This window comes from Cinclus cinclus, chromosome 2, assembly GCF_963662255.1.
Source record: "Cinclus cinclus chromosome 2, bCinCin1.1, whole genome shotgun sequence".
Lineage (NCBI taxonomy): Eukaryota > Metazoa > Chordata > Aves > Passeriformes > Cinclidae > Cinclus > Cinclus cinclus.
In genome coordinates, this window is record NC_085047.1 from 1,244,175 (window position 1) to 1,270,724 (window position 26,550).

Sequence of the window (26,550 nt, forward strand, 5' to 3'; positions counted from 1 at the left end):
AGCCCACATCCCTGAGCCCCCCTTCTTAGAGCTGTTCCCTGCCCTGGGGATGGATTTTGAGTCAAGATTTCCTGCTCTGCTGACTGATCGCCACTCCAATTGCTTTTGCCGGAGCTGTCACAGCTCCTGATGGACTTTCTCCCTCCAGTTCATCCACGTGGCAAGTTCATTTCCTGCTCTGACATCCAGCCCTGTCCTGCATTTCTGAGCGCCTGGAGACGCATTGGATACCCTTGATGTCCATCTGCACTGGCACGCAGAGGGGACAGAAAGAATGTGAAAGGACAAGGTTTGTGTCTCCACCTTCCCAGCACATGGAGAGAGCAGAGGGGATCCATGCATGGCACCTTTGCTCCACAATGCAAGGACACATGTTCCCAGCTCCAAGCTGTGTTTTCCTGGTGCTCTCAGGATGTGACAGAACTGCCCACGTGGATGTTATCCTGCCCTTTGATCCTGCCTGGCGGGCCCCAGGCAGGGCCAGCCTGGGAATGACACTTGACTAAGGATCACTGTGGGAGTCTGAGCTGGGTTAAGGCCGGCACTCCAGCTCCAGGAAACCTGGGCTTTTCCTCCCATGATCTTTGAAGCCACAGAGGAAAATAAGGAGGGGCTGCTGTGACTGGAGGGGACTGGCTGGTCCTGTATTTGTAGGGGAAGCTGTGATGAGCATCACAATTAAGAGCAGCTCGAGGATGACTCCTAATTCCCTGCCCTCCAACGCTGTGTGCCCATGGAGTGGGACCGCACCCCTTAATCCCCTCTGCCCCTCCTGAGGACTCACCTTTCTTCCACCCACAAAAGGTGGCTGAGGAGGGAGCGTTGCCCCAGGCTGAGTCTGGGGTACAGCAGTAACAGATTGCAGGGATCCCCCCTCTCAACAAGCTGTTGTCCTCTGTGTCTCAGTGAGAAAGGAGTCCACCTCTCCACTGAGGAATGTCTCCGGCATCTATCATAGATGGATACATTTAAAGGCCAAAAGGGACTGTTAGATCAGGAAATTCACTCTCCTGCACGTTGCAGCTGATAGGTTTCCAGTGACTTATAGCTTTGTGGAAGCAGATCACTCCTCTCTCTGTGAAAGAGTTTTTCTCACAAAGGGTCCACTCGACAGTTCTTACTTCCAACTGGAATTTTTCCATTCTTTGCCTTTTGCATCCTTTCAAAGCCAAGGATCCAAATCCCTGTTGCAGGACCAGAACTTCCAAACGTTTTTGTGACATTTACATGGAGAAGCTGAGGTGACTTGATGACTCCCTTTCTCTGTACCAGACACACCAAAAAATAAACAAAAACCAAAACTAAACCTCCAGGAAGCTTTTCCTCCTTTTTAAGTCTTCCCATGCCTTGCCTCCACTTCTTTTCAGACCTATCCAGTGATGAAACAATCAAGAAGTGTTCAAATAGACCTTAGAAGAAAATCTGTTTTGCATGTCTGCTCCTCTGCCTTCAGCTGTTGTTTTTCCCTGGGACCTGTGGGAAAGATCCTGGAATGCACCCTGACACAAAAACAAGGACAATATCTGTATTTAATATTTGAAATAACGTCAGGCCAGTCTCTGCCAGTCTGGATTCCCCTTCTCCATGGTGCAGGGGAGCAGCCACACAACCAATGTGGAAGCATCCCAGATACCAGGTGCATAGCTGGATGGGAGATTCTGCTCATATCTATGAAAACTTGCTTAAATTTAATCACCTGTTTAAGGATACATTTTCTTCTTTTAGTTCTCTGATACTTCAAGGCCTGGGTGAAAAAAACCCAGCCCTTGGTGAAACAGTCAATTGCATTGAGGGAGTATAAATGAAACTATCAAAATAGAAAGGTTTTCAAAACTAAACACGTACAGATGCCATTTCCCTGACTGTTAGAGCAGAGACGCGCTGAACAATCTACCAGCCAAGGTTTAAACTGGAGGGGCCAGGATGCACCTGGGAACCTCCTAGAGCACTGAAACAGAGCGGGGAAAGACGGGCAAAAAATGGTGGAAGGGAAAGCTGGAGGTGGAGGGCCCTCAGCCACTGTCAAGGGATGACAGCGGGGATCACAGACCTTCCTGGGAAACATCGCCCTGTTGCGAGGGATCTGCTCCCCACACATGCTCCTCCGAAAGGAGTATCTGTATCGGTTCGGGATTCAGCCTTTGGTTTTAAGGGCTTCGCTGGTTCCTCCCTCACGGCCGTGCGGCGGGCTGGGCGCATCCTGCGGCCCTTACCCCGAAGCTGCGGAGATGAGGCTGGCGAGGCCCTGTGCCCAGCGAAGCTGTGGCTGCCCCCGGATCCCTGGCAGTGTCCACGGGCCAGGCCGGATGGAGCTGGGGGCAGCGGAAGGCGCCCCGGCCCGCGGCAGGGGGTGGAACTGGATAACTCTCCCGACCCAACCCAAACCATTCCCGGCCCGTAGGGGAGGGAAGCGCCCACAGCGCGTGCGCGGGGCGGGCGGAGCGCCGGCTCCGGGAGCGCGGGGAGGGGGGGGCGAAGCGGCGGCGCCGGCACCGGCAGCTCACCGGGACTCGCAGCCTTCGCCGGGCGGGAGGAGGACGAGGAGAAGCAGGAGCAGGCGGAGGCGGAGAGAAGCGGGAGCGGTCGCGGTCGCGGGTGCCGCCGCGGGGAGCGGAGCGAGCGCGGGGCGGCGGCGGCGGCGGCGGCGGCTCCTCCATCATGTCGTCGGGCGGGGACTTCGGGAACCCGCTGCGGAAATTCAAGCTGGTGTTCCTGGGCGAGCAGAGCGGTGAGTCACCGCCCGGCTCGGGCCGGGACCCTCACCCCGACACTCCTGGAGGCACGAAGGGGCCCCCTCGTCATCCTCCCCGATATCCTCATGAGCGTCTCTGGCACCCACCCTCATGGGGTCTGATGGGGTCGGATCCCCCTCCTCACCCTTCCAGCACCCACCCACCCTCATGGGGTCTGATGGGGTCGGATCCCCCTCCTCACCCTTCCAGCACCCACCCACCCTCATGGGGTCTGATGGGGTCGGATCCCCCTCCTCACCCTTCCAGCACCCACCCACCCTCATGGGGTCTGATGGGGTCGGATCCCCCTCCTCACCCTTCCAGCACCCACCCACCCTCATGGGGTCTGATGGGGTCGGATCCCCCTCCTCACCCTTCCAGCACCCACCCACCCTCATGGGGTCTGATGGGGTCGGATCCCCCTCCTCACCCTTCCAGCACCCACCCACCCTCATGGGGTCTGATGGGGTCGGATCCCCCTCCTCACCCTTCCTGCACCCACCCACTGTCATGGGGTCTGATGGGATCCCCCTCCTCACCCTTCCCCAGCCTCTCTTATGAGAGTCCCTGACACCCACCCACCCTCGTGGGGGTGCGTGGGGTTCAGCTCTGGTCTTTACCCCCCCATCCACCACAGCCCATCTCCAGAAACAGTTGCTGATTCATTCAATCCCAGCTCCTCTGGTTTTTTGGGGGGCAGGAGTCTCAATCTGCAGTGTTTACTGTGTAAATAGAGCGTTTTTCCATAATAGAGTTGTGTCTTGGCAGAGCGATGTTCTGAATATTTAATTCAGTCAATGAGGTTTTCTTCCCTGTGTTTGGAATGAAAAAAAAAAACAAAAACCATAAAAACCTAAACAATGTCTTCTCCTCCTTCCTTAGTGGAAGGCCTCTATCTCCAGTACTGCATTCCAAAGCTTCCCCTTGGAAGAGTTGTCTGAAAAAAAGAAAGCTCCTTTATGAGGTGCTTTGTGTAATCCTGGGTAGATACTGAGTGATCTATGACATGATGAATAGATACAAAATATTTTCTGTCTCAGGGCGGGGTGTTTGCTCCCTCAGCCACCTTTGCTCCCTGTGGTAGGACATGATGAAATACTACTTTTTTTTTTTTGGCCAAATTAGTTGTATCCTGGTGTTTCCTCACTCAGATGTGGATGAGCTTGGTGATAAGGCTGCTGTTGAAATTATTTATCTGTACATTGGCAATTTCCTTTAGTCTGTTCCTTGAATCATTCTCTTTTTATTTGGTGTTTTTGGGGTTGAAACAGCTCTTTGCGTGTCAGGGATTTGGGGAGCACGAATGCAACTTGATTATTTATTATTTTTTGGGTAAGTCACCTGATCTGTTTGGTAAGGTGCTATTTGGCCAGCCATTTTATGAGGATTTTGGATGAGGGTCATGTGTGGAAAATGCTGGGGGGTTTTTTTGGGCTATTTTTTTCCCCCAGGTGTTTGGTAACAGGAATCTGAAATATTTGCAATGCTTTTGCAAAATCCTTGGCTTGTTTACCTGTATTTCTGAGCTTCAGTATCACAGAGCTTTTCAAATACCTCCATGGAAGGTTGTGGCACCTGGTGCAGATCTTAAATCTCAGCATCTCTTCATTTACATGTCGATTTCTTGTCTGTTCTAGCAGATGTAACATCAGATATCTGCTTTCTCTAGGAATTTTTTTCTTTCCTCTCTCAGCTAATAATCTGTTTTTATACTGGAAGGTTTTAGATAATTCCCAGTCATAGCATCAAAGCTAAGGAGGAGAGAAGGGATTCTGTGGGTACAGCACAGCGAAATCCTCCTGACTGAATGTTCTCAGCCCTGCAACTGCTGCCTGGGCTGGGGCTTAGGCATGGGTGGGAGCTGACTGGAATCCAGGGCCGGGCTGGCAGCTGCAGGGTGGGCTCCAGCCCTGCCTTTGCCTTTGTCTGGGATGCTGGGCGATGACTCGGTGCCAGCTCCGTGTCCGGGATGCTGCAGCGTGGGCATGCTCCAACACGGCGCTCCCTGAGTCTGCCTCTGCCTCTGATGGAGACACGTCCCTTCCTGGATTGAAGCTCTTCAGATGTCTCTGTCATGATGTCATTCCCTGTCATTTTTTTATTTATTTATTTTTTTTTTACCACCCAAAGGATGCAGAGCTCTCGTTCCAAGTGGCTCCTGGAGGAATAAACGCCCTCGTAATGTTTGGAGAAAACTGCGGAAGAATCTGGTGTTGCAGAAAGGGAGCTGGAGTGGGCTCCGCTCACACCTTGTTGTTCTTTGTCTGGAAGGTTGAGGGAGGTGCAGAAATAAAAGTTTTTAGGATAGCAGCTTTCATAAGCCAGGAGATCTTTGTACAACTGTTGCGCTGGATTGCTGCGTTTGCTTCCTGTTCAGATGAAAGGTTCTCTGCCCTGTTGGAAGGCCATAATTAAAGATATCTTGCTGCTGGTGGGGAGGCTGAGTGCTCTGGGTTCATTTGCATCCAGGGATTTCAGGATGACAAATGAAATGGTACAAAGGGCTGCGATGGCCATTAGCTGCCTCAGCATCTCGAGCTGGCTGATGGCAGAGCTGTGCTGACTGTACACAGCCTCGCCAATAAACGTGTGTCTTAGGGCTGAGGAAATCTAAACTGCAGTTCCTTACTGGGCAGGCATTGCAGCCCTTCCGTGGCAAATCTAGAAGCATCCCTGGCGTTTTATTTCCGTTTGAGAGTGGGATTGCACAGTGGATGCAGTGTGTGGTTTTCTCTCCGCTCTCCTCAGCCATATTGTGGGAGTTCAGTGCCGTATCCCTCAGCATTCGCATGGACTGCAGTGGCTCTGCCTCGTGCTGTTCATCACTAGCTGCAGATGCTCTTTCCCATGCTAAGATGCTGATTTTCCTCGCTCCACAATCCCTGAAATCTCCTTGTCTCTGGGGCTTGTGTCCCCCACACCCCTCCCCGGCCCAGCCTGGGGACTTGCTGCATGTGCTGTGGGTGCATCATGAGCCTGCAACATCATCTGTGCCCAGCCAGAAGAATCTTCTCCTCTCTTTCCATCTCTGTTTTTCTTAACTTGTGCAGGGAAGCAGCATTAGCTGGCTAGCAAGAAGGCAACTACACCAGCATTCTCTTTAATTGAATTACTTTTCTCAATGATTGAAGATTATACAGAGTTTAGCAGTTTTAAATATGCTAATCTTTGCTAAAAAGGCAGGGAGAGCTCTGTGCTGAGGGATTAGATGGAGCTATTGTGTGTGGGGAAGTATGTTTCTTACTGCTTTTGATCTGGTTTTATCTGGTGATTTTCATCAGTCCTAATACATCAAGTTTAAGGAATTCTGATTTCTGGGTCACATCAGGGAGTGGACACATCACCTACATTGGAGTAACTTGTGGTAAATACGACACACATTCAAATATTAATAACCTCTTAAGTTCTCCTTAGCACAGGGACACCTCTACTTCTTAATAAATGTTTTTTTTTTTTAATTGAGATGCTGAGGCACACTCATCACATGAGTTTCTACAGCAGCTTTCATTGGCGAGCGGGTCCGAAGGGCACCAACATGTACAGAAAGCAAAAGAGCTCCCTTTTGTCTCTCTGTGCCAGCATTTCTGCATAAGATCTTGAAGGAAATGAGAACTAGTTGCATTTTGTTGTTTTTTTTTTAATCGGGAGATAAAAGAGATTTTTAATACTGAAAACCCACTGATAAGTGCAGTGTAATAACTTCTGGAATATAACTGTTTGGAAAGCACTAATGAGCTGTTCTGTTGCATAACGATGTTGGTACAGGCACTGCTGAGCAGTGTGATGTGTCTCATTAGATAAGTGGGGAGCTGCAGGTGCTTCATGTGTGACATGAGGCTCATGTAGCACTGCTCACAGTAGGCATAGACTCATCCCTGTGCTGCCTAAAACTCCAGGAATGTTTCTGAGGAATTCTCAGCTTCACAAACTCCAGGGAGCTATCACCTTGTTGCACTGGTGGTTTAAAAGCTTATCCTCTCCCCTCTCAGTAATTTCCTAACACTGTGGTTTACCTGTGGCTGGGCCTTCAGATATTTGGGGTTCTGTTTGGACTGTATCAATGTTCAATGAGTTTCTAAACTTGGGCTTCACATCTGGAAGTGGAGTATCAGCAGTGCATCCCAGCAAAGGGGAGCTCAGGCAGGAACACCAGGAGGCCCGCGTGGATGAACAAGGAACTCCTGGACAGCCTCAAATGCAAAGTGGAAGCCTGGAAGGCTGGAAGTGGGGACAGGCAGCCTGGGAGGAACATACAGAAGTTGTCTGAGCAGCCAGAGATCACGTTGGGAAACCCAAAGCCATGATAGAATTAAGTCTGGCCAGTCATCAGGGGCAACAAGAAAAGCTTCTGTAGCGATAGAGGAAGACCAGGAAAAGTGTGGGGTCTCTCTGGAAGGAAACAGGAGAGCTGGTTACCCAGGACAGGGAGAAGGCCGAGGTACTCAGTGGCTTCCTTTGCCTCAGTCTTCACCTGTGTTCTCCAGGGGTCAGTCGTGGGGTCAGCACTGTTGAACATCTTTTTTGGTGACAGGTCCCTTCCCACCCAAACTACTCTGGGATTCTTTCATAGCACAATGTGCTTGGTGTCTGATGCTTCCTGGCTGTCATGAAGATCTTGAACTCCACCATTTCTTTTCTTTCTCTTCTCCTATTGCTGGAAAAATCCCTTCCTGCAGCAATGTGTGGAAGAAGCACAGAGAAAAAGACATCAGTGTTTTGTGATGCCTGTTCTCACACTGCCTTTTGATCCCTGTCTATTTGTGGAAGCCTCTGAAGGAGCCGTGTCTGTTCTTGAAAGGAGGAATAACTGTGCCTTTCTGAACTCTGCTGTGCTTTTCTCCCTGCATCTCAGAAATAATCTGTGATTTGGAAGGAAATAATCATCTTTTTCCTTGATGTGGCATAATGGATTTGCTGTCTGCAGCTCTTGGGGTGGTGGTGGTACCTGGCACTGGATCCAGGTTCTGCAAAGCAGATGTCTGAAAGCTTTTGCTGAAGCTGTAAGTGGGACTAATGGAGAAACAAAGGCAGGGAAGCTCATCTGAGCCCACCTTAGCAGATAATGTGGCATTTGGGAATTATCAGAGCCAGCAGCCATTTCTATCAGCTTCAGTGATGGTTAAAAATCTGTCTTCTGTAATCAGTCTGTGAAGAAATAGCTGCCTTTTAGTTACCTGCTAATTTAGTCCAGATGTTTAAAGGCATTTTGTTGTGTTCATGCGTATACGAGTACCTGTTGTGTACACTGATTATAAAACCCCAAACGAACCAACCAAAACACGCCAGCTAAACCCTTCCCTTCTTTGAAACGTGGCTCAGAAAAACCCCCACGTTGCTGTCTTGACATCAACACCATCAGATTTTTCAAGTCAACCTCTAAAATTTACCTGTAAGGCCTGTAACCCGTAAGCCTGTGATACGGGAATGTTTCTGAACAGGTATAGAAATGCTGATGCATCTCTCCCAGTATGGAGCAGGGAAAAGACCTCCGAGATCACTGGGTCCAACCCTTGGCTGATCAAGGACTTGGTGATCTCAGGGGTCTTTTCCAGCCTAGATGCTCCTGAGCTTCTATAAAAGCACTGTTTTGAAAATTAACAGATACCATCAAAATGATGATGGGTTTGACATGTTAATATAAATTATTTATGGAAGTAGTTTAAGTGAAAAATGTGTGTCTTGGCAAACAAACAGCAGCGAAAATGTGGACTTGCAGTGAAAGTCAAATTTTTCAGGTCTCTTTTCTTGATTTATTTACTGAGCTCACACAAAGTGGGAAAGCTAAATGAATTCTTTGTTTTCCCCTAAGCATAAACCCAACTCTTCTGACTCGAATATAATGAAAGGCCCAGGGACAGTGAACAATTCCATCAATTATTTTATGTCAGATATTTTCCTTTTATGTTCAAAGCATGTTCTGGAATATTTGAGTGATATTAACTGGAAAAAAAAAAAGACGTTTTTGTGTGCTTCAGTACTATTTAACTCTTTTCCAAATGAAGCCTACTGCATCCCAAAAAAAAATAAAAATCTGGGAAGCAGCTATTGTGCAAAATTAAATGTCAATGAATTTGACTTCTTAGGGTGAGGGTGTAACTTGCCTGTTTCTGTCCCTGGTTTGAGTGTCGTTTCTGCTGGCCCCCTGTAAACCAGGATGGGCACATGCTGATGTCACCCTGCCATTTGAACGAGCAGGGTTTTTGGGGCTCACTTGGGAGAGTCTCTGTGCCTTGAGTGGCTGCCAGTATCCCCTGGAGATGCCACCCAGCTATTCTGAGATTTCGCAGGCTCGTGGTGTTCTCTCGTCCAGACATGTGTAGGTGTTACCAACACACTGAGTTAAGGCTTTGCCTTAACTCTAAAGCACATTTTCCCAGAATTGAAAGAGTTGGGAAGAAATACTGGAGCAATACTGACGAGCAGTGTGCTGTCTTCAGACATGGCCAGAACCAGGAAGGGGCAGCTAAACCTGCTAATGAGAAAATGTCTTAACTTTCAGTTGGTCTTTTCTCTGCCTTGAATTGTGACCCTTTAAACCTCTGTACTATTAACATTTCCACCATATAGACGAGTGCCATTTATCCTTCTAAGTGACTTTCCTTTAATGGTTTGCTTCTTCAGGAGAAATCAGCAATTGCTGCAGTAAAAAACAACCCACTCCAGCGTTTCTGTAATTAATGCAAGGGCCAGTTTATTCCATTCCACTAAATGCTTCCTGCTGTGCTTCCTGTCCGTGCCCCTGTCTAGGTTTGAGTTACAGCAAGTTAATTTTCATAATGTTCTTGATATGTCCAACACAAAGAGAAGGGGGATTAAAACTGGAATAGATGTGTGGCTAAAAGGAGAGGGGTCCTTGCATCCGTGGCAAAGCTCCAAGCAGTGGCTGATGCAAGATTGGCAAGTGTGGGCTTTGCCAAGGGGTGTAGGTAGCTGCTGCTGGAGTTGGGAAAAGAGAATTCCTGTTCACAGGTTGGGACTTCAGTCCTGCCGAGGCTCTGGTGCTGCACAGGAGAGGGCAGACGGCACTGGATTAATGTGAGTGGAGGAGTTTCTCTGCAGCTTCCTTTTTTTTAATGGAGATGTTGCATTTTCTGGGAGTACAAAATATTCACTCGTTCATGTCCTTCTCTGCTGGTGCAGAATTGGCTGTGAGAACCCTTGGTGTCAGTGACAGGAGGGCTTTTTGGAATGGCCTGGTGGAAGGAAGTCTTAGCAGAGAAGTCTGTACTGACTGGGTGATGGAATCATCCAGTGGATGTCTGAGTGGTGGAGGAGATGGAGAGCATTCTCCTTGGAAGGAAGTTCTGACTCCTTTCTGACTTTTCCTTGGCCGCAGCAGGCAGGTCTTCATGCTAGAGGTTTGCTGCCTTCTTTGTCTTGTCTATAGTACCTCATTATTTTTTTTTCCCTGCCTTCCCCTTACTTGCTTCTGGAGCAGCTTTTGGACATTTTGTCTTTGGCTTACTCAAAATGGCTGAAAAGTCACTTGTGTCCACATAAAACCCAGGATGGCTTTCATGGAGCTGAGCTGGTGCTGCTGGTTGGGATAAAGCCAGAGGTGAATCCTTCAGCAGAGCAGCTGGACACAGCTGGAGGAGAGCCTGATGGCTGAAGACAGTGGGAGTATCATCACAAGGAAATCCCAACCTTTTTTGTTTTTTTTTCCTTTTTTTTTTTTTTTCTTCTGACCTTGGAATGCTTTACAAAGAGGGTTTTCACAGTGTTGGTCTATTCTAGTCTCTCACTGCCAGACTCATTCACTGGTTCTTGTAATCTCTTCTCAGCTTTTCCAGCTGCCTCTTAATATTCAATATTTATGTATTCAAATCATAATTATGTTCCTATTCTTTCTGTTCTTCCAGCTTCCCACTTTTCTTCCCTAGCTGAGTTATCTGGTCTTCTTTCACTGGGCAGTCATCAGAGTGGCTTTTATCCACCACTGTGCAATCGTGACCAAAATTCTCTTCCACTTTTTTAAAATTTATTTTTAGTTGTTCTTAAACCACAGTGTGACTTGGAGAAGAGGATGGGTTGGTTTTTTTCCCTGACATTGCATAAACAGGAGGCAGATCAAACACTCATGTCCCATAAAATTGACCTCTTTATTTGGATGCTGTAGTGCAACAGCAGACTTGAAAAAAGCTTTTCCAATCTTGACTCATCAGCTGGTTTGGTGTTAAAACATTTCCCTCCTCTCTGGTGAAATGCAAAGGGCTCACAGGTTGCCTCTGTTTTTAGGCTTGGTGGACTCTGTACTGTCACAGTGAGTAATTTACAGTTAAAAATAATTTCCTTGGCCTTAGGAATTCTACATTTTCACCAAAAAATGTGAGAGAGCTTTAGGAGCCTGAGAAGGAACCTTGTGTGAATTACTACACATTGCCTCCAGTAAATTCTGCCATCTAGAGAAAAATTTCCCTGGGGGATTGCATGGCTGATGTTTTAAATGGTTGTTTAGTCTGTACAAGCCTTGCATGGCTGAGAGCAAGGCAGAGATTTGAGATCTGGCTTTGCCTGCCCGGTTCCAGATCCCAGGAAGAGCAAAGGCTTTTTAGCTTTACCTTTTGAAACTGGAGGAGAGGAAGAAGTGTCCTACATGGGATGTTTTTAAGATGGCTCCAAACAGCTCTGTGCTTTTCCCTGGATTTGATGCTTCTCAGCTGCTTGCCTAAAAATCTGAGCCAACCCTGTGGTGCACTTAAAGCTGGTTTTGGGTAGGGCAGCCTGAAGACCCCAAAAGATTTTCTGTGCATGTTTATGCAAGGAATTGCTCAAGTCAGAAACAAGTCTTAGAGAATAAATATCAGAATTAAATAGGAGCTTAACTAGTATATGTCCTTAACATGAAGGAATTATTCTTCTGGAAAATAATGCTGGAGGAGAGTATTTATTTCAAGATACTGTATTCCAGTTGGAATGTAGATAATTCTTGTCTAAAGAATTTTCTGCTCTGAACCCACTTTCTCATATAAAGGCTTTTTTTTTTTCTGTAGTTGAATCTCACAATTCCTTCTGGAATATCCATTCATCTAGAAAAGATCAGAATAAAACACCTACAGAACTTGTTCCATTTACTATTTGGAGCCAAATTTCTACCTCTTAAAAACTAGCTATTTTTATTTTTTTGAAATTCATACAGATGAATATCAGCCCTTGGGTTTGCAGACCCTTCAGGCTCCATGGCCTCTTTCCAAGGCACTTGTGAAGCGCAGCTGGGAAGGAGCAATTTTTTTGTCAGCTGGCTGAAACTCCATATGGAGAGGTCAGTGTCTCAGTTAGGAAGAAGCTAGGGGGAAAGAGGAAGATTTTGGAGAAAAAGTATCCCATTGAAAAGTTGGGAACTGATGTAATGGTTTAATATCCCTTAAGCTTGGAGTTGCTAATTTGCAGTGCAGGCAGCAGGAGCATCGAGTGTCTAATGGCCTCTGTCATGTCCCAGTTCCCAGCAGAAGAGCTGGGACAGCTCAGGAGCAGGAGATGTGAAGGACAAAAGGATGGTGTGGTGTCAGGATATCCTTAATGCCAGGGATTTGTAGCCATGTGCTGCCTGGACCCACACCAATGTCTGAGGAGCCCAGAGCCTGCAGCTCCTTCAGCTGTGCTGATCTCAGTTTCTACATGGTTTGGGTTTCTGTTGCTAAAAACCAAATTGTGGTTGAGGTTTTTTTTATTTATTTATTTTTTTTCCCTGTGCAAAGCCCCACCGTTCTGTGCTGCTCAGGTGTCCATGTCCTGTATTTTACACCAGCTGTTTTCCCTCTGCCTGGCCGGGGAGTTGCATCATGTGCACACAGCCCTTTGTGTCCGTGCAGCTCCCGTTATTTTTGTAGCAGTCTCCAGGTGTCCTCCACAGCCATCCCTGTCAGCTCAGATCAGCAGATGCCTGGAAGAGAGCTGTGCTTCATCAGTGTACTCTGGGCAGTTCTTTCCTTGCAAGTTAAGCCAGGCTGCATCGACCTTAAATCAGGATTATTTTAGGGTTTTGTCCGAACTCGTTTGGGAAGAAACACTCCCCTGTGTGTCTGCCTGGAGAGTGAGTTTGAGGGAGCTCCTGTGGAAGTTGTTCTGCATCTCCTGTGTGGGAAGAGCAGAGGACAGGAGATGGTAACCTGTGGGAATAAGATGGAATCACTGAGTAGAATGCTATATGGAGCTCTTGCCCCCTTCTTCCTTTTCTTCTTTATCTCCTCCTTTTCCTTCTTTCCCTTTTCTCCTTCCCCCAGCAGGAAAATTGTCACCGCAGTGTGAGAGAGCAGAAATTTCTTCGTGGCAGTGCAGGGAGTCAGGAGAGGAGGGAGCAGGAGGAAGAATTTGCTTGTTTGTCCAATGGGATAATGGTACTGAGAAAACATTAGGCAAAATTTAACTGAGTCAAAGGATGGAGGGGAGGGAAGGGGATTGGTAATCCCTTGCATTTTAATAGGTCTCCTGAAACTTCTCTAATTCCTTGCTGGAAATGGCTGACTTAGCAGTTCTTGTTGTGCTTTCAAGGGCAAAACATCTTTGGGAAGAGAGCAGGAGCTTGTTCCAAGGGCTCCATTTGGCACATGATTCAGGGAAGCGATGCCTGGATTCCCTCAGCTGGATGCTGGCATCTGCTGGTTTAGCTTGCATGGGGATAATGCTCAGTGCTCAAAGCAGGGGATGCTTCCCTCCAGAAATGCATCCTCAGGTGGCTGCTCTCTGCTGCCTCTCTCTCTCCTGCCTCAGGAATATCACTCTGAGGAATCCAGGAGACTTTCCATATTAGATGGTGCAATAGCCTATCATTTTCAGTTTATTTAACAAAAGTTACTTTTGGGAAACATCGTTCTGTTTGAGGATTTTTATGCAGATTTTTGTCTAAACTGCTCAAGTATATGGTTTGTTATGGGAACAAATACCGTGTTAAAGGTATTTAAACCAGAAATTCACTATTATGGTTTTGATGTCTGCTGCTTCTTTCCCAAATGGTTTGGTAGCACTTAGTTTCTGACTTACATGAGGACTTCAAGTGGCTGTAAATCAATTGAAGGGATCCCCTGTGCTTAAGATGATGGAGGAGCTCTTGCATCCTTCCCCTTCGCCCATGTGGGAGTTGCATTTCCCAGAACCACTCCTGGCAGAACAGATCCACCCTTCCAACCTAATCTCTGTCCAGAGTGGCTTAATTACTTTTGATCTCCATATGTGGCATTTTACTTCTTTCAAGCCTTTTACAAGCAGATAATTAGGTGTTTAAAAATAAAATACTGGGATGTAAAAATTGGATCTTATGAATGATTAATTACTGAAGGTCTCCTGGTGGGTTTTTGCTCAGACCTGCACTGGTTTTTAATGGAATATTGGAATGATAGAACCTGGAAGCAGTAGATGCTTCAAAAAGTGATTTCAACCCCCATGGGCTTTAACTGCCATCATATATAAAGTGACTATTGAGCCACCCTTGCATGACAATAATAAAACTTCAGTATCGGGCTCTGAAACTTGGTAGGTCAGATTTTTGTGTGAGAATGGAATGGAATGGAATGGAATGGAATGGAATGGAATGGAATGGAATGGAATGGAATGGAATTTTTGGAGGTATCTCTAAAACCATTTAATTTGTCTCATTGTGCTCGTAGCAAAGGTGTAATAACCTGGGATAAAGTTGAGTTTTTCTGAAATTTCAACCCGAACACCACAATCCAGAATTGATACTTTATCCAAAAATTGAGTTACTAAGACGATGTTTGTCTGGAGTGGTGCTGTTGGGATTATTGGAGCAGTAATGAGCAGGCTGTTTTGGGAAGAAGGAAATAGTGAATGTCACCTGACCCCTTGAACTCTTGGTTATGGCTCAGCCCTTCCCACTTGGAGGACACTGGAATTGCAGCCAGGAGACAGCTGTGCAGTACCAGAGCCTGCCATATTTTGCCTCAGCATCCGGGTGTCGTTTTGGAGCCTCAATTAACTTTTGGTCACTGACTTGCTGGGAATATGAAGTACATTTAAACTTTCTCCACTGGGATTTCCTGGAGCTTTTTTTCCATGTGCTTCTCTCTGTGCCTGTCTGTATTAATGGGGTGCATAAGATTTGTTTGTTCTTTGATTTTAAACTGAGTCTTGTGAATCCTTGTACTCTGGCTCAGGGGCAGGGAGCCATTCCCAACTAAACTGCAGCTGGAACGAAGAGGATGTCACTAGCCAGAATCTGACGCTGTTCCTCCTTCCTTTTCCCAGTCATCTTCCAACTCCTCTGCCTCACAAATATGTTCTTAAATGTGGGGTTTTTTTTCTCAGAAATGTACTTAGAAATACCACCTAGCTAAATATTGGGGATAGGATCTGGTCCAGTTGTGGAATATGTCTTTCCAGGGTGAAAAACCCAGTGTTTAAAACCAGAGTGAAGAGTCCAAAAGAGGTGACTTTGCAAGACCTGCTGATGTTCATCACGTTTAGAAAAAAGAATTTCTGAGATGTAAGAGCAGCTTCCCAATAACATCTCCTGCATGGAATGTCTTCCTCTTTCCAGTTTGTGCTGCACATGCCAGCTGAGTTGTTCATCAGGTCCGCCTGGAATTCCCACAGCTCAGGGCTCCTTCCTCGGCTCGCTGTGCCTCGTTCCTAAGAAGTTTTGGGCAGAGGCTGTGGTCACATGGACTTCTGGACTACTGAATCTTCCTTCTTTCTTAGCTCCATGGTCATCCACTCCTGGTCAGAAGGTCCCTGGGATATGCTTTGCAATATTTCCAAGTGCTGCTTTGTGCTAGCGGTGTTTATGGCTGAGGGTTCAGAGGCATTTTCTGAGCAGTAAAGTCCTTTGGAGAATATTTGAAACCTCATTGGAAACTATTTTAAAAACCTTAACTATGTAAGATATGAAGGAAAGCAAAATCCTCAGGCTACACGGAAAAAATACCCTCGTGAGTCTGTAAATTCTGAAGTTTTTTTTTTTTTTTTTTCCATTCCTGGAAAATAATGAGAGACAGCACAGAAGTCTTTGAAATGTAAAGGTGGCCTGTGAGTACCCTTTAGTTAATTAAGCAAGCTCGATATCCATGAAAACATGAGTGCATCATCCACAATTGCTGTTCTCTGGTTGGTGTTAAACTCATGCACATGGAAGTGAAAGGCATCCTAAGCTGGATTTCCCTCATGGCCACTGCAGTGTAGATCTTAACTGTTCACTCTGATCCCTGTCCTCCAAAGGGCCGTGATTCCTGCCCCGATGCTGTGACACAGGATGGGACACAGCTGGGTGCCCTTCCTGTCTTTTGGGCTTTCCATGCTTTTGCGACACTTGTCCTGCACCTCTTAGGAGTCAAAACTGCTCCAGTCCTTTCCTTTAGGTGATTTGTTTCATCCCTTATGGCTTGGGAAAAATTCTCGTGTCTCCCTGTTCTTTTGTTTTCCTTATCTGTGCAGCTACTCCAAATCTTGATCTTCTGGTTACCTTATCTTGGGTTTGTTCTTCCTCATTTGAATGAAACCACCATGCTGTGCAGCAATTGGCAAGGTGAGATTCCCTTCCTGCTCCTGCTGTTCCCTGTTTTTCCAGGTCTTCCTGTACATGTTTCATTTACTCCATTGCAGCATTTTGGTTTCAGCTCTTCACAGAATTCCAAGGCTCTTCCTCCAAGCCAAAACTCCTACTTTGCTTGGCTATAGGAAGTTGAAGACAGTTTCTGGTTTCCACACCAGTTTAACCTAAATTAAATTAAAACAACCCATCCGGCATTCAGAAATGGGCAGGACTTGACTTCTGCAGACCTCAGTTACCTTCATCCATATTTAATCAGAATATTTGCCCCTTTCTGTATGAAATGATGGGAGATTCAGCATTCTCCCATGAGAACACGAGAGGTGACAGCTGTTCCTCCAACAGAGAGCTGGGAGTCTGGCTCCTCACGTGGCACTGTGTCACTTCCCAGAGGCTTGGTGTTATCCTGGGGGAGGAGAGCTGGGATTGCCTGGAGGTCCTCCACTTGTGACACTTATTTTGGCTCTGTTGCTTTTAAAAACCTTTCAGACTGTGAAAATAGCACTGGTTATGTTACAGGCTTGGCTTGGAATTCCTCTGCAGAAAACCAGACAAGAGGTTTCATCTCCAGAACATAAGGCGTAGATTTTAAAATGAGTTTTTATAGCTGTGCTTAGGAGGTACCATTTCCATGTTTTTTTTTAATTTTACTATACTGACAGAGTAATTGAATTATTATATTTTATAAATCTGCTCCTTCCTGTTCAGCAGTGAGGGGTTTACTCTTGCTTATTATTTTCTACAATGGGATAGTAAAAATACCCCAGTTTATGTATGAAAACTTTCCAGTGTGCAGCTTCATCGTTTAAAAAAAACCCTCCAAAGTGTGATTTTGAGACAGAACCAGGGGCTGACCCGTTTTTACTGTTTCATTTCTTTGTGGCTGTGACTGAGCAAACAGAGCAAGATTTGTTTGCATTGTGCTCTTTCATTTATTTCCCATTTTGGGAGGAAGAGTCAAGCTAATTACTGACAAAACCCACAAGAGTTAATGAAGCTATTTATCACTGGGTATTTTTGTCCCCGTCACAAGGCTTGGTGCGGATCCCAAAGGAAATCTTGCCTGTGCATTAATAATCAGGGATATTGTTCCACTTTTATCAACTCTGCCAGTGCTGATTAGGATTTGCTTAGTGGGAAGGAGTTCTGAGTTTGTCATTAAACTTGTTATGAGTCTCCACATTTTTATTGATCTGTGCAATCCTTTCACATCTCAAAATTCGAAGGGGAGCTTTTTCCAGATTTTTGTGTCCAGGCTGTGCCTTCTACCTTGGGGCCAGTCATGATCAGTCTTAACTTGTGCCTTATTTTATTTCTGAGAAATACAGATACCAGGTAAACCTAACTGGCATCTCCCTCAAGAAGAAAGCGTGGTGCTAAATAAAATAGGATTCTAAATTGCCTACAGACAGCTAACAGGCTGATGTTGCCTTAGAAAAAGATGGATAATAGAAAATTCTCTCTTCTGCCTCTTCCTTTTCCCTTTAGCTACTGCCGAGCTTTAAATACAAGTGACAATTCTTTGCTTCTCTTGCTGGTTTTAAAATGCCCGGGGACTGCATAAAATACATCCATATGGCACTGAATACTTGGATCAGTGGCACAGCAGGCTTTTTTCTGGTTGTCCTTCACTGTGTAGCTGACAGCTGTGAAACCCTCCTGGGTTTTTACATAGCATGCCTGGGACTGGTTGCGTAAAAAGAAGGATCCTTTGGGAGAATTGCTGCCCTGCCTGTTAGAGACAATTTCTTGTCCTCTGGAGATGGACCAGTAAATACCAGTGAGCCAGCTCAGCTGTCTGAATGGGAGGAGGAATCTTCAGGTGAGATGTGGCCGTGAGGAACAAGGGACTTGGCCACTTGGCACTGTCTGCTCACATCTTTTGCAATGTCAGAAATACCGTTCGGGTTCCCTTGAGGAAGGGAAGTTTCACCTGAACTGTTTAGAATGAAAACCACAGCAGGGAGCTTGGAGAGGATGATCTTTAGAGCTCCTTTCCCATTCTGTGATAACTTTTTTATCAAAATATTTGAAGGAAACTGCAGTAGTGTACAGCAGGAATTAGACCAGGAAAATGTATACTGCAAGATTAGGAATAAAATGAAAATCCTCTCATTTAAGGAAAAAAGAGAGCAGGTTTTTTATATAACTAGCTCTGCATTCCTAGTTACAGAGACTAATGTTCAACTAGGTTTAATCCCAAGTGTCTGTCTCTATCCAGATGTACATCTGATCTAAAGCAAGGTTTTGAAAAGCATCTCGTGGAAAGAAAGAAAGAAAATCCTTGATTTCTGCATTGTATTGAGTTTGACTGAAAAGTTGGGGAGTGGATTTATAGGCCTTGCTGGGCACTGCTGTCAGCAACACCCTGGGAATAAACACTTTCTAGGTCAGAAAAGTGCATCAGCCTCCCTTTCCTTCTGTCTTGGATGAGTTGTTGTGGAAAACAGCGCTGTGGACGTGCTCTGAGGTGACCAAAGGGAAGAAGGAATGAGAATTAATGAGCTTTTCAGGCTAACACTTATTTTCACAGTTATCTTTTTTATAAGGAAGTTACTGAAGTGTTAATCATTTGATTACTGGTTGTTGTAGATAAAGGAGTAATTGGTCCATTTTGTAAATGGTGGAAATGCCTGACAGGAAGGGGCAGGCGTGAAACTCTTGTTTCCATGGATTATTGCCCAGAGAGATTGACTAGAACTAAAACCCCTTTGCTCTAATGACAACTGGGTTGCAACAAAATTCTCTTTCCTCTTTGCTTCTCAGTAGCAAGGGCAGGTCTTTAAACAGGATCCCAGATGTGTGTGAAACTTAATTTTTGGCGTGGCTTGAAATGAGTGTTACGAATTCCTTTTAGAAACCATTACAAATGAGGGGCCAGGGAGAAGGGCTGAGTAAGGAACAGAGCAGATATTTTTTGGTGCATCTCTTAGGAAAAGCAAGTTATACCATCTGTCTCGGGAAGAAAAAGCATGTGAAATGCAGGGTTACCACAGCTGTTTTTTTACATCGTTGGAGTTTAAAGTGGTGCTCCTGTGCAAAGAGCCTGGCTCCTTCCTTTGTGTCCCTGTTCTTGAAGCACGTGGGAACGAGCTGCAGATGATCCCAGCCATTCCCTGAACAGCCTTCTGTGTGTTCATCTGCTGGGTAGGTGTCATTCCTTGTTATTCCCTGTTACATCATGCCAGTTCACTCCATGCTTGCCTTCCTGCTGCTCTGCACCAGACACTCATAAATATTCATGTACGCTTCCCACCATCCATTTAGGCTCCTATCCCTGGCTTAGGGTCTGTTCCAGTTTGCTAAGTGCAGCTTTTTTTACCAGTGCTGAGGGCTGGCTGGGGAGCTGAAGGCTGATGTCACACTTTCTGCTTTGGGAAGTTGCTGGGATGTTAAGGCTTCAGAAGGTTTTGCTCAGAAATTCTCCCATCACAAAGAGCTGACTGAGGTTCAAGGCACCTGATTGTCACAGGGTAAAAGGAAAATGGAAATTTTCTCAGCAGCAGCAAAATTCTGGCCGTGCTGTTTCTTACTTCAATAAATGACTAAAACTCGTCTCTCTACCTTCAGCTCTAATAAAACTGTCTCATCTTGCCTTGAAAAGTCCAGTCCATATAGAATCTTTGCAAGGACTAAGGGAATTGAATTTACAGTGAGCAAATAATCAACTTTTTGTTCAGGATCTCTCAGTACTTTAAAATACTCATCGCTGTGTATAGAGGGCAGAGGAAAGAGGCCAATTTGGTTATTCCATTGGTTCATTGATCACATGTTGCATCTCATTAAATTCATCCTCATTTTGTATGGAGCACTGGGACAGTGCTATTACTGATCAGCTGGAAAGTGGTTAAAACTTGGGTTAAAAAAAAGAATGTTAAGAGGCTCAACATTCTCCCACTAATCACAGAATCCCAAAATGGTTTGGGTTGGAAAGGACCTTAAAACCCATCCATTCCTACCCCTGCCATGGGCAGAGACACCTTCCACTATCCCAAGCCCTGTCCAGCCTGGCCTTGGACACTTCCAGGGTATCCATATGCTTCAGGATTATCTTGAGCTTCCAAAAGTCTCCTTGTTCGCTGGTGAGTTTCTGTAGAGTTTTAAATTTTGATTGTTTCTTCCATAAATAGTCTTGGAATTACTGTGGTGTTGTCAAGGGCTGGCTAGGAAATGGAAATGGAAAATAGGAAAAGGCCAAGTCCACCTTTTCCTGTACTTCACCAAGGCTGGACAGGCTGCTCTGGCAATGGAAGTGGGCTGTGGGAATCCTCCACTGCCAGTGCCTGCATTTCTGTGTGTTTTCTCCTCTGCTCTGTGGGTACAGGCCAGCAATTCTCAAACTGAGAGCTCCAGGCTGCCAGCAATCCCTGAAGCCAAAGTAATTGATCCAGGACTATATCAAACAGTTTTCAGTAGTGCTTTTAATTAAAAGGCAAAATAAAAGCTTTGTTGTGGTGGTGACCTGAAAAGAAATGAAGGATTGGCAGGGATTCACTGGTCTAAAAAGGCCAGCTGCAGTTGTCTGACATTCTTATTGATTGTGTCTGCCTTTCTAGAGTTCCTTTTCGAGATAGGATGCCATAAAACCACAAATAAATGCCAAAAACCCCTTTTGGAGGTGGCTGCTCTGCTGTTTGTCCTCCTTTCGCTTAAAATCATGGACAATCTGCTGCCAGCAGTTTGAGTTGGAGGTTCTTGGGGGGCTTTAGCTTATTTTGGGGCTGAGGTTTGTCATGTGGGTGTTGTGTTGTAGCCCTGTGAGAGCTGCTGGATCCCTGTACTGGAGGGATTTAAAGCCCTGTGGATGCAGCACTCGGGGGCCACGGGTTAGTGATGTTCTTGGCAGTGCTGGAGGAATGGTTGGACTCCATGATCTTGGAGGGAGATGGTTCTACGATTCTATGGTTTGTTTTCTTCCATTTTAGAAGTATCCTTGTGGATAATACAAAATGTGTCCTGAACTGCCAAAGAAATACCTGAGCACCAGTATTTGGCATCAGCTCGCTGTGTGCTGGGCTGTGGTTGTGTGGGTAGCAATGCAGCTGCAGATGTCCTTTGTCAGAGGAGTTGCCAGTGAAACAGAAGGAATAAAACTGGAATGAAGTGTTGAGGGGGCTTTGTGTTCAGAGGGTGCTCTGCACTCCGCTCCCCCCCCCCAGCCGGCAGATTCACTGTCACTGCTTTAATTTCCCTTGCCTGATCTCCGTGTTTGATCTCTGCCTCGAGCTCCAGGCCATTGTTTGCTCTGCTTGGAATGAGTATCAAACCCAGAATCAGCTGAAGTCAAGGTGACTTGTTCTCTAGGAGGAATGAAGTGAAATATATTTAAGGTAGAAAATGATGGAGTATCTCTTGAATTCTAAGGACAAAGTAAAACAAGCCTGAATTGTTCCGTGTTTTTCTGGGTCTTGTTTCCCTGTAGCTCTCTGGATATTCTGCATTAACTTCCTAAAGAGAATCTTAAATTCCTTCTTAAAGAAGCACATCCATATAATAGGACCACAGTACAACTTATAACCTAGATCTTTAACTAGGCTGGGAATAAATTATCTTAAAAGGGACTGTTTTATACCATTTTGTTTATACTGCTTAGAGGGGTCCACATATGGATTTCAAGAAGGTTTATATTTTGAAGGCTTTCTACTAATCTTAGTTTTTCTTGCTTTTTTTTTTTTAATGTATTGATGACTTAAAACTGTAAGAAATTGGCTCAGGTGGTCCTTTGGTCTCATCACATCTCCCATCAGGAAAGAAATGGCAGAATAAAATAGAAAATAGGTTTGACAATTCAGCAGGAGTGGAATCAATAGGGGGAAAAAATCAGGGTAAAATATCCTTTAATTAGAGTGAAGAGATGAGACCTCCTTGACTGTGGCTTTTGCCTCTGCTCCCTGGGACTAGACTGGGCTCCATCCTCCGAGTTCCTCACTGAGACTGGAACAAACTTCCCCTGACTGAGAGTTCCTTGGATTGATGCAGTCTCCCGGCTCTGTCGGATAATGAATGAATTTTGTTTCTTGTTTTGAGGCAGCCAGGTGAAATTTCCATAGTTTGACAGCAAAGAGCAGAGGAGGATGGGGGACGTTTTTATTATATTTTAAAGAAGCTGCTTCAATCACTTTAATACAGCATTTGTTTCCAGTGCTGGGAATGACACACCTAAAAATATTCTTACTGGCTGATACAGATCATTTAAAGCCAACTCTGTGCATTTTCCTTTTGGGGCTTCTTTTTAAACACAAATCTAAAATTGGGTTTGAGGCATTCATAATTCAGTATATTGTTCTTAGCAATGCTTTTCCTTTTGGTGCCTTGCGTTGCTTTGGTTTCTTTTTTTTTTTCCCTGCAAAATAATTCCAGTGAAGATTTTGAGGTGAGGTTTATCCATGAAATAAAGCTGTAGTCACTGGTGTCAATCCTTCAATCAAATCTGAAAGGAGTCATGCAAAGGGCAAGTGAAATTTTGGGATTACTGTGTGAGTTATCTGCTTATGTGAGGAGAAGGCTTTCCTCATCTTCTTCCCTTTACCTCTGGCTGTCAGCAGGTTGGATCTCTTAGCCAAGGCTGTTTCTGAGAGCTGGGAGAGGCCAAGTACAGTTTTCCAGTTAAATAGGCTGGACGTGTTGATTACCTTTAAGGTTATTTTGCTTTCAGAGTATTTCTCGGTATTTTTTTCCTGATTGCTGATGTTTTGAAATGGGTGACGAAGGACTAGGATGAAATCAGTGATCTAAATGTGGATAAATCCTCCAGAAGAGTGCTTGCACAAGATGTGAATCTCTGCTATGATATGCCTAAGAAAACGACAGGGGGATGTCAGAGCTGCTCCTCGCGCATCACAAGTGGCACAATCCCAACTACTTTTCCTTGCAGGTCACTCCTGGCTGGTGCCCGAGCCCTTTGCAGACTCTGGCAGCAAATGACCTCGTAATGCAGTGCCGGCAGGGAGGTGATTTGTGTTATGTGATGGGTCTGTGCTCTGCTCCCCGGTTAGAGCCCAGCGCTGCTGCCGTTCCGCCGGCGCCGGGAGCTGTGCGAGCCCACCATCAATCAGTGTCGGTCCTGGGGGATGCTGCTGGACACACAGATCTCCCCGGGAGCTGGGAAAAGGCGGACTGCGAGAATCAGCTGGAGTGACCTTGGAATCTCTCCAGCGGCCGCCGTCAGATCAAAGTGGCTGGAAGCACGAGATCAGCGTATTGATTCCGTCTTGCGGCTGAATTCCTGCTGTGAAATCCCTGCCGGGCACTGGCTCAAGGCTCCCAGACAAAGGGCATCGATCAGGATGACTCCATGAGCTGATTGATGGCTTGGAATTCAGTCTCTCCCGGTTCAGGGCAGTTCCGCTGAGTCCTGTCTTCTCACTCAGTCGTGATTGGGCTGTTTGCTGCCACCATTCAGCTGCTGATTCAGGAGCGTGTTGGCGTTTGGGCATCTGCTGCTTTCTGTGCTGAACCAGGGATCAAACCTTTCCTTTTAGGAGTTTTCCCAATTTTGTGTATCGGAAAAGTCAACTTCTTCTTGTCCCAGAACTTAGGAAAACACTGCAGCCTTCCAGAATTCATGTGGTTGAGGTGAGCAGACAGTTCATGATGGGAGCCACCACGTCCAGATTCTTCCAGAGCTGATCCAGGGAAGAAAACCATCTGAGCAAGACAGATCTGAGCTTAAAAATTCCTGTTGGAGCTGGACCCCTTCAGAAGTGTACATCGATAATTAGATGATAGAAGGTGCTCTGAGGGCTGGGAGAGATGGGGGTGCTCACTTGGAGAAGAGAAGGCTCCAGGGTGACCTCAGAGCCCCTTCCAGGGCCTAAAGAGGCTCCAGGAGAGCTGGGACAGGACACAGGGAATGGCTTGCCACTGCCAGAGGGCAGGGGGATAGATGGAATGTGGGGAAGGAATTGTTCCCTGTGAGGGTGGGCAGGCCCTGGCACAGGGTGCCCAGAGCAGCTGTGGCTGCCCCTGCATCCCTGGCAGTGTCCAAGGCCAGGCTGGACACTGGGGCTTGGAGCAGCCTGGGATAGTGGGAGGTGTCCCTGCCCACGGCAGGGTGTTGGAATGAGCTGGTCTTCAAGGTTCCTTCCAACCCAAAACCTTCTAGGATTTTATAATCACAGCAATTACTTGAGCAGTGGTGTCTGAGGCACAACTGCGTGATTAGGAGCTGTTTGTTGTAGAGATTTCCTTGGATGGAAAGTTGGAAGGACCCAAGAACTCATCAGGTGAAGTCATTGTTCAACCCCTTAAAGACAGAAAAATGTCCAGGTTGGTGTTGAAATAAATGGTTTCTTTTCTTACATGGCTTCCCTCCTCTTCAAAAGATTCTCAGATGCCTTGGATGTAAATTCCTGGAGTGGAATGACATCTGACAGTTCTGCGTGCCAAGGGAGGGAGGAGAATCTGCTGCCCAGCTGAATAAGTTATTTTGACGTTTAATTGCCTCAGTTTCCCAGTTCCATGCCCTTCCTGCTCAGATTGTGGTTGGACTCAGCTGTTAGATCTTGATCTACAGAGGGAAAAGTGGCTGGAGACAACTTTTTCTGAATAGTAAGTCACTTCAGCCCCTCACCTTTCAGCTGCTTGCTGTGAACTCTGCAAGCTGCCTGTTTTTTTTGCCAAAAAAGTTCCTTCTCAGCTCCTGAATTGTTTGAGACTGGCCCTCGCTTCCTGTAGCAGAGCTGTCAGTGTGTCCAGCCAAAGCAAACCCCATTCCCAGCATTTCCTCCCCCACCTCTGTCCCTCCAAGGGTGTGATACTGCCTTTTTTTGTGGAGTGGTTCCAGCAGCGTACCAGGAATATTTTGGCCTAAAGGATATTGCATTGCTGACTAGTGCTGCCCTGGATGTACTTGTGTGTGGAAATTTTTCCAAGAGATTAAATTAACTCACTAGATTAAAAAAAAACCCCAAACCAACATCTTAATGAAACAAAGCTGAAGTCTTAAGTGTCTTATCTGTTCCTTGGGCTATAACCCCTGGATTACTTATCCAGTTGTTTCCCATCTGGATTTTAAGCAGCTGATTGTTCTTGTCTCCATGTATTACCTTGTTCTGCTTCTCCCTGCTGAGGGCATTTTCCAAAATGAATTTGAATTCTGAATCTGTCCTCTCCTTTGCTTGCAGTCACTCCCAAATTAATGCCTTGTGGGAATTCAAGAAACATACAGCCAGCAAGACAGAACAGAAATTAGAGATACAGTGGGAACTGTGGGCTTTCATTCCTGCCAGGATTTCTAAAAAGGAGTCAGTTTGGGGTTTTTGAAAGGAGGAACAGCAATGCCTCAGTATTCATGGAATTAAAACTGTGAGCAGTTGGTGTTAATACCATCTTGATCTGGTGCCTGTCAACATAAACCTGGGTCTGTTGGGAGAAGAAATGTCTTGGAACTAAGTCCTTTAGGATGCTCTCTCCAACTGTTGGCTGAGGCAGATATTTAAAGATAAACAAGCCAAGCAGTACCTTATTTCCCCCCTCCTTCTGTGAAATGAGTGAAGGTAGGTTAGTGAGGCTCCAGGAATAAACAGAATATTTTCATATTTTGTGATTTGTGGACTGATGCCATCCAAGACATGTCACTCAGAAGGGAAAAAATTTCTGGAACACTTCATTGTCCTTCAAGGGGTCATGAGTTACCAAAAAAAATAATTTCCTGGGGTAGATTGGACCTGTGAAGAGTTAAATGTGGCTGTTTGCATCAGTGGCCAAGTGAGGAAAACCAGCTTGTTTGTGATGCTGCAAATCAATTCCCAGGATTCTGCTGCTGCAGTGGGAAGGGATTGGCTTTGCCTGTCTCTATCTCCTGAGGATTGTCACTGGGTCTGGAATGAATCCCTCCTCCCCTCACTGTTTGTCCTGCACCAGCTCGAGCTGTTCAGCACGTCCGTGGGACAAATCTGAGTCAGGGATTCAGGAATCATTCCATTTGGGGTGCACTGCTCCCAAAAGCCTGCTCTACCCTTGTGGATGCAGCTTTTTAACTTTGTGGGAAACCTGATTCTGCCTCCAGAGCAGAATATATTAGAAATTCACGTGGGAATTCAGGTATTGACTGGGGAAATTCTCATCTCTCCGAGGCTGTCTGCTGGGTTCCTGTTTGTTTAGCCCCTTTTTCCGAGTTGACCAAAGATGAAAATGCTGCTTAATTGGGATTAAACTGGAGTTTTTGGTGACTCTGTTAAGATCTAGAGCAAACAGACAACCCCCCCAAAACTTACTCCAGAAATCATAGAATGGTTTGGGTTGGAAGGGACCTTAATCTTGCCTTAAATCCCTGTGTTCACTGGATGGTCACTCTGGCAAAGAGCTGAAATCCTT

The 26,550-nt window shown here is 45.9% G+C and overlaps 1 protein-coding gene across 4 annotated transcripts in view; it reads left to right on the plus strand.

Moving 5' to 3' along the window:
* Window positions 1-2,486: 2,486 nt before the first annotated feature.
* The window catches only part of RAB6A (RAB6A, member RAS oncogene family), a 39,265-nt gene continuing 15,201 nt past the window's right edge, over window positions 2,487-26,550 (plus strand). For 3 of the 4 annotated variants that reach the window (XM_062515285.1, XM_062515287.1, XM_062515288.1), the window contains exon 1: window positions 2,487-2,728. In XM_062515285.1, coding sequence (XP_062371269.1) covers window positions 2,659-2,728 — 70 coding nt within the window. In that variant the 5' untranslated portion in view covers window positions 2,487-2,658. Of the gene's footprint in view, window positions 2,733-20,229; window positions 20,262-26,550 lie in introns of all 4 variants that reach the window. The other variant, XM_062515286.1, reaches the window with a different exon arrangement.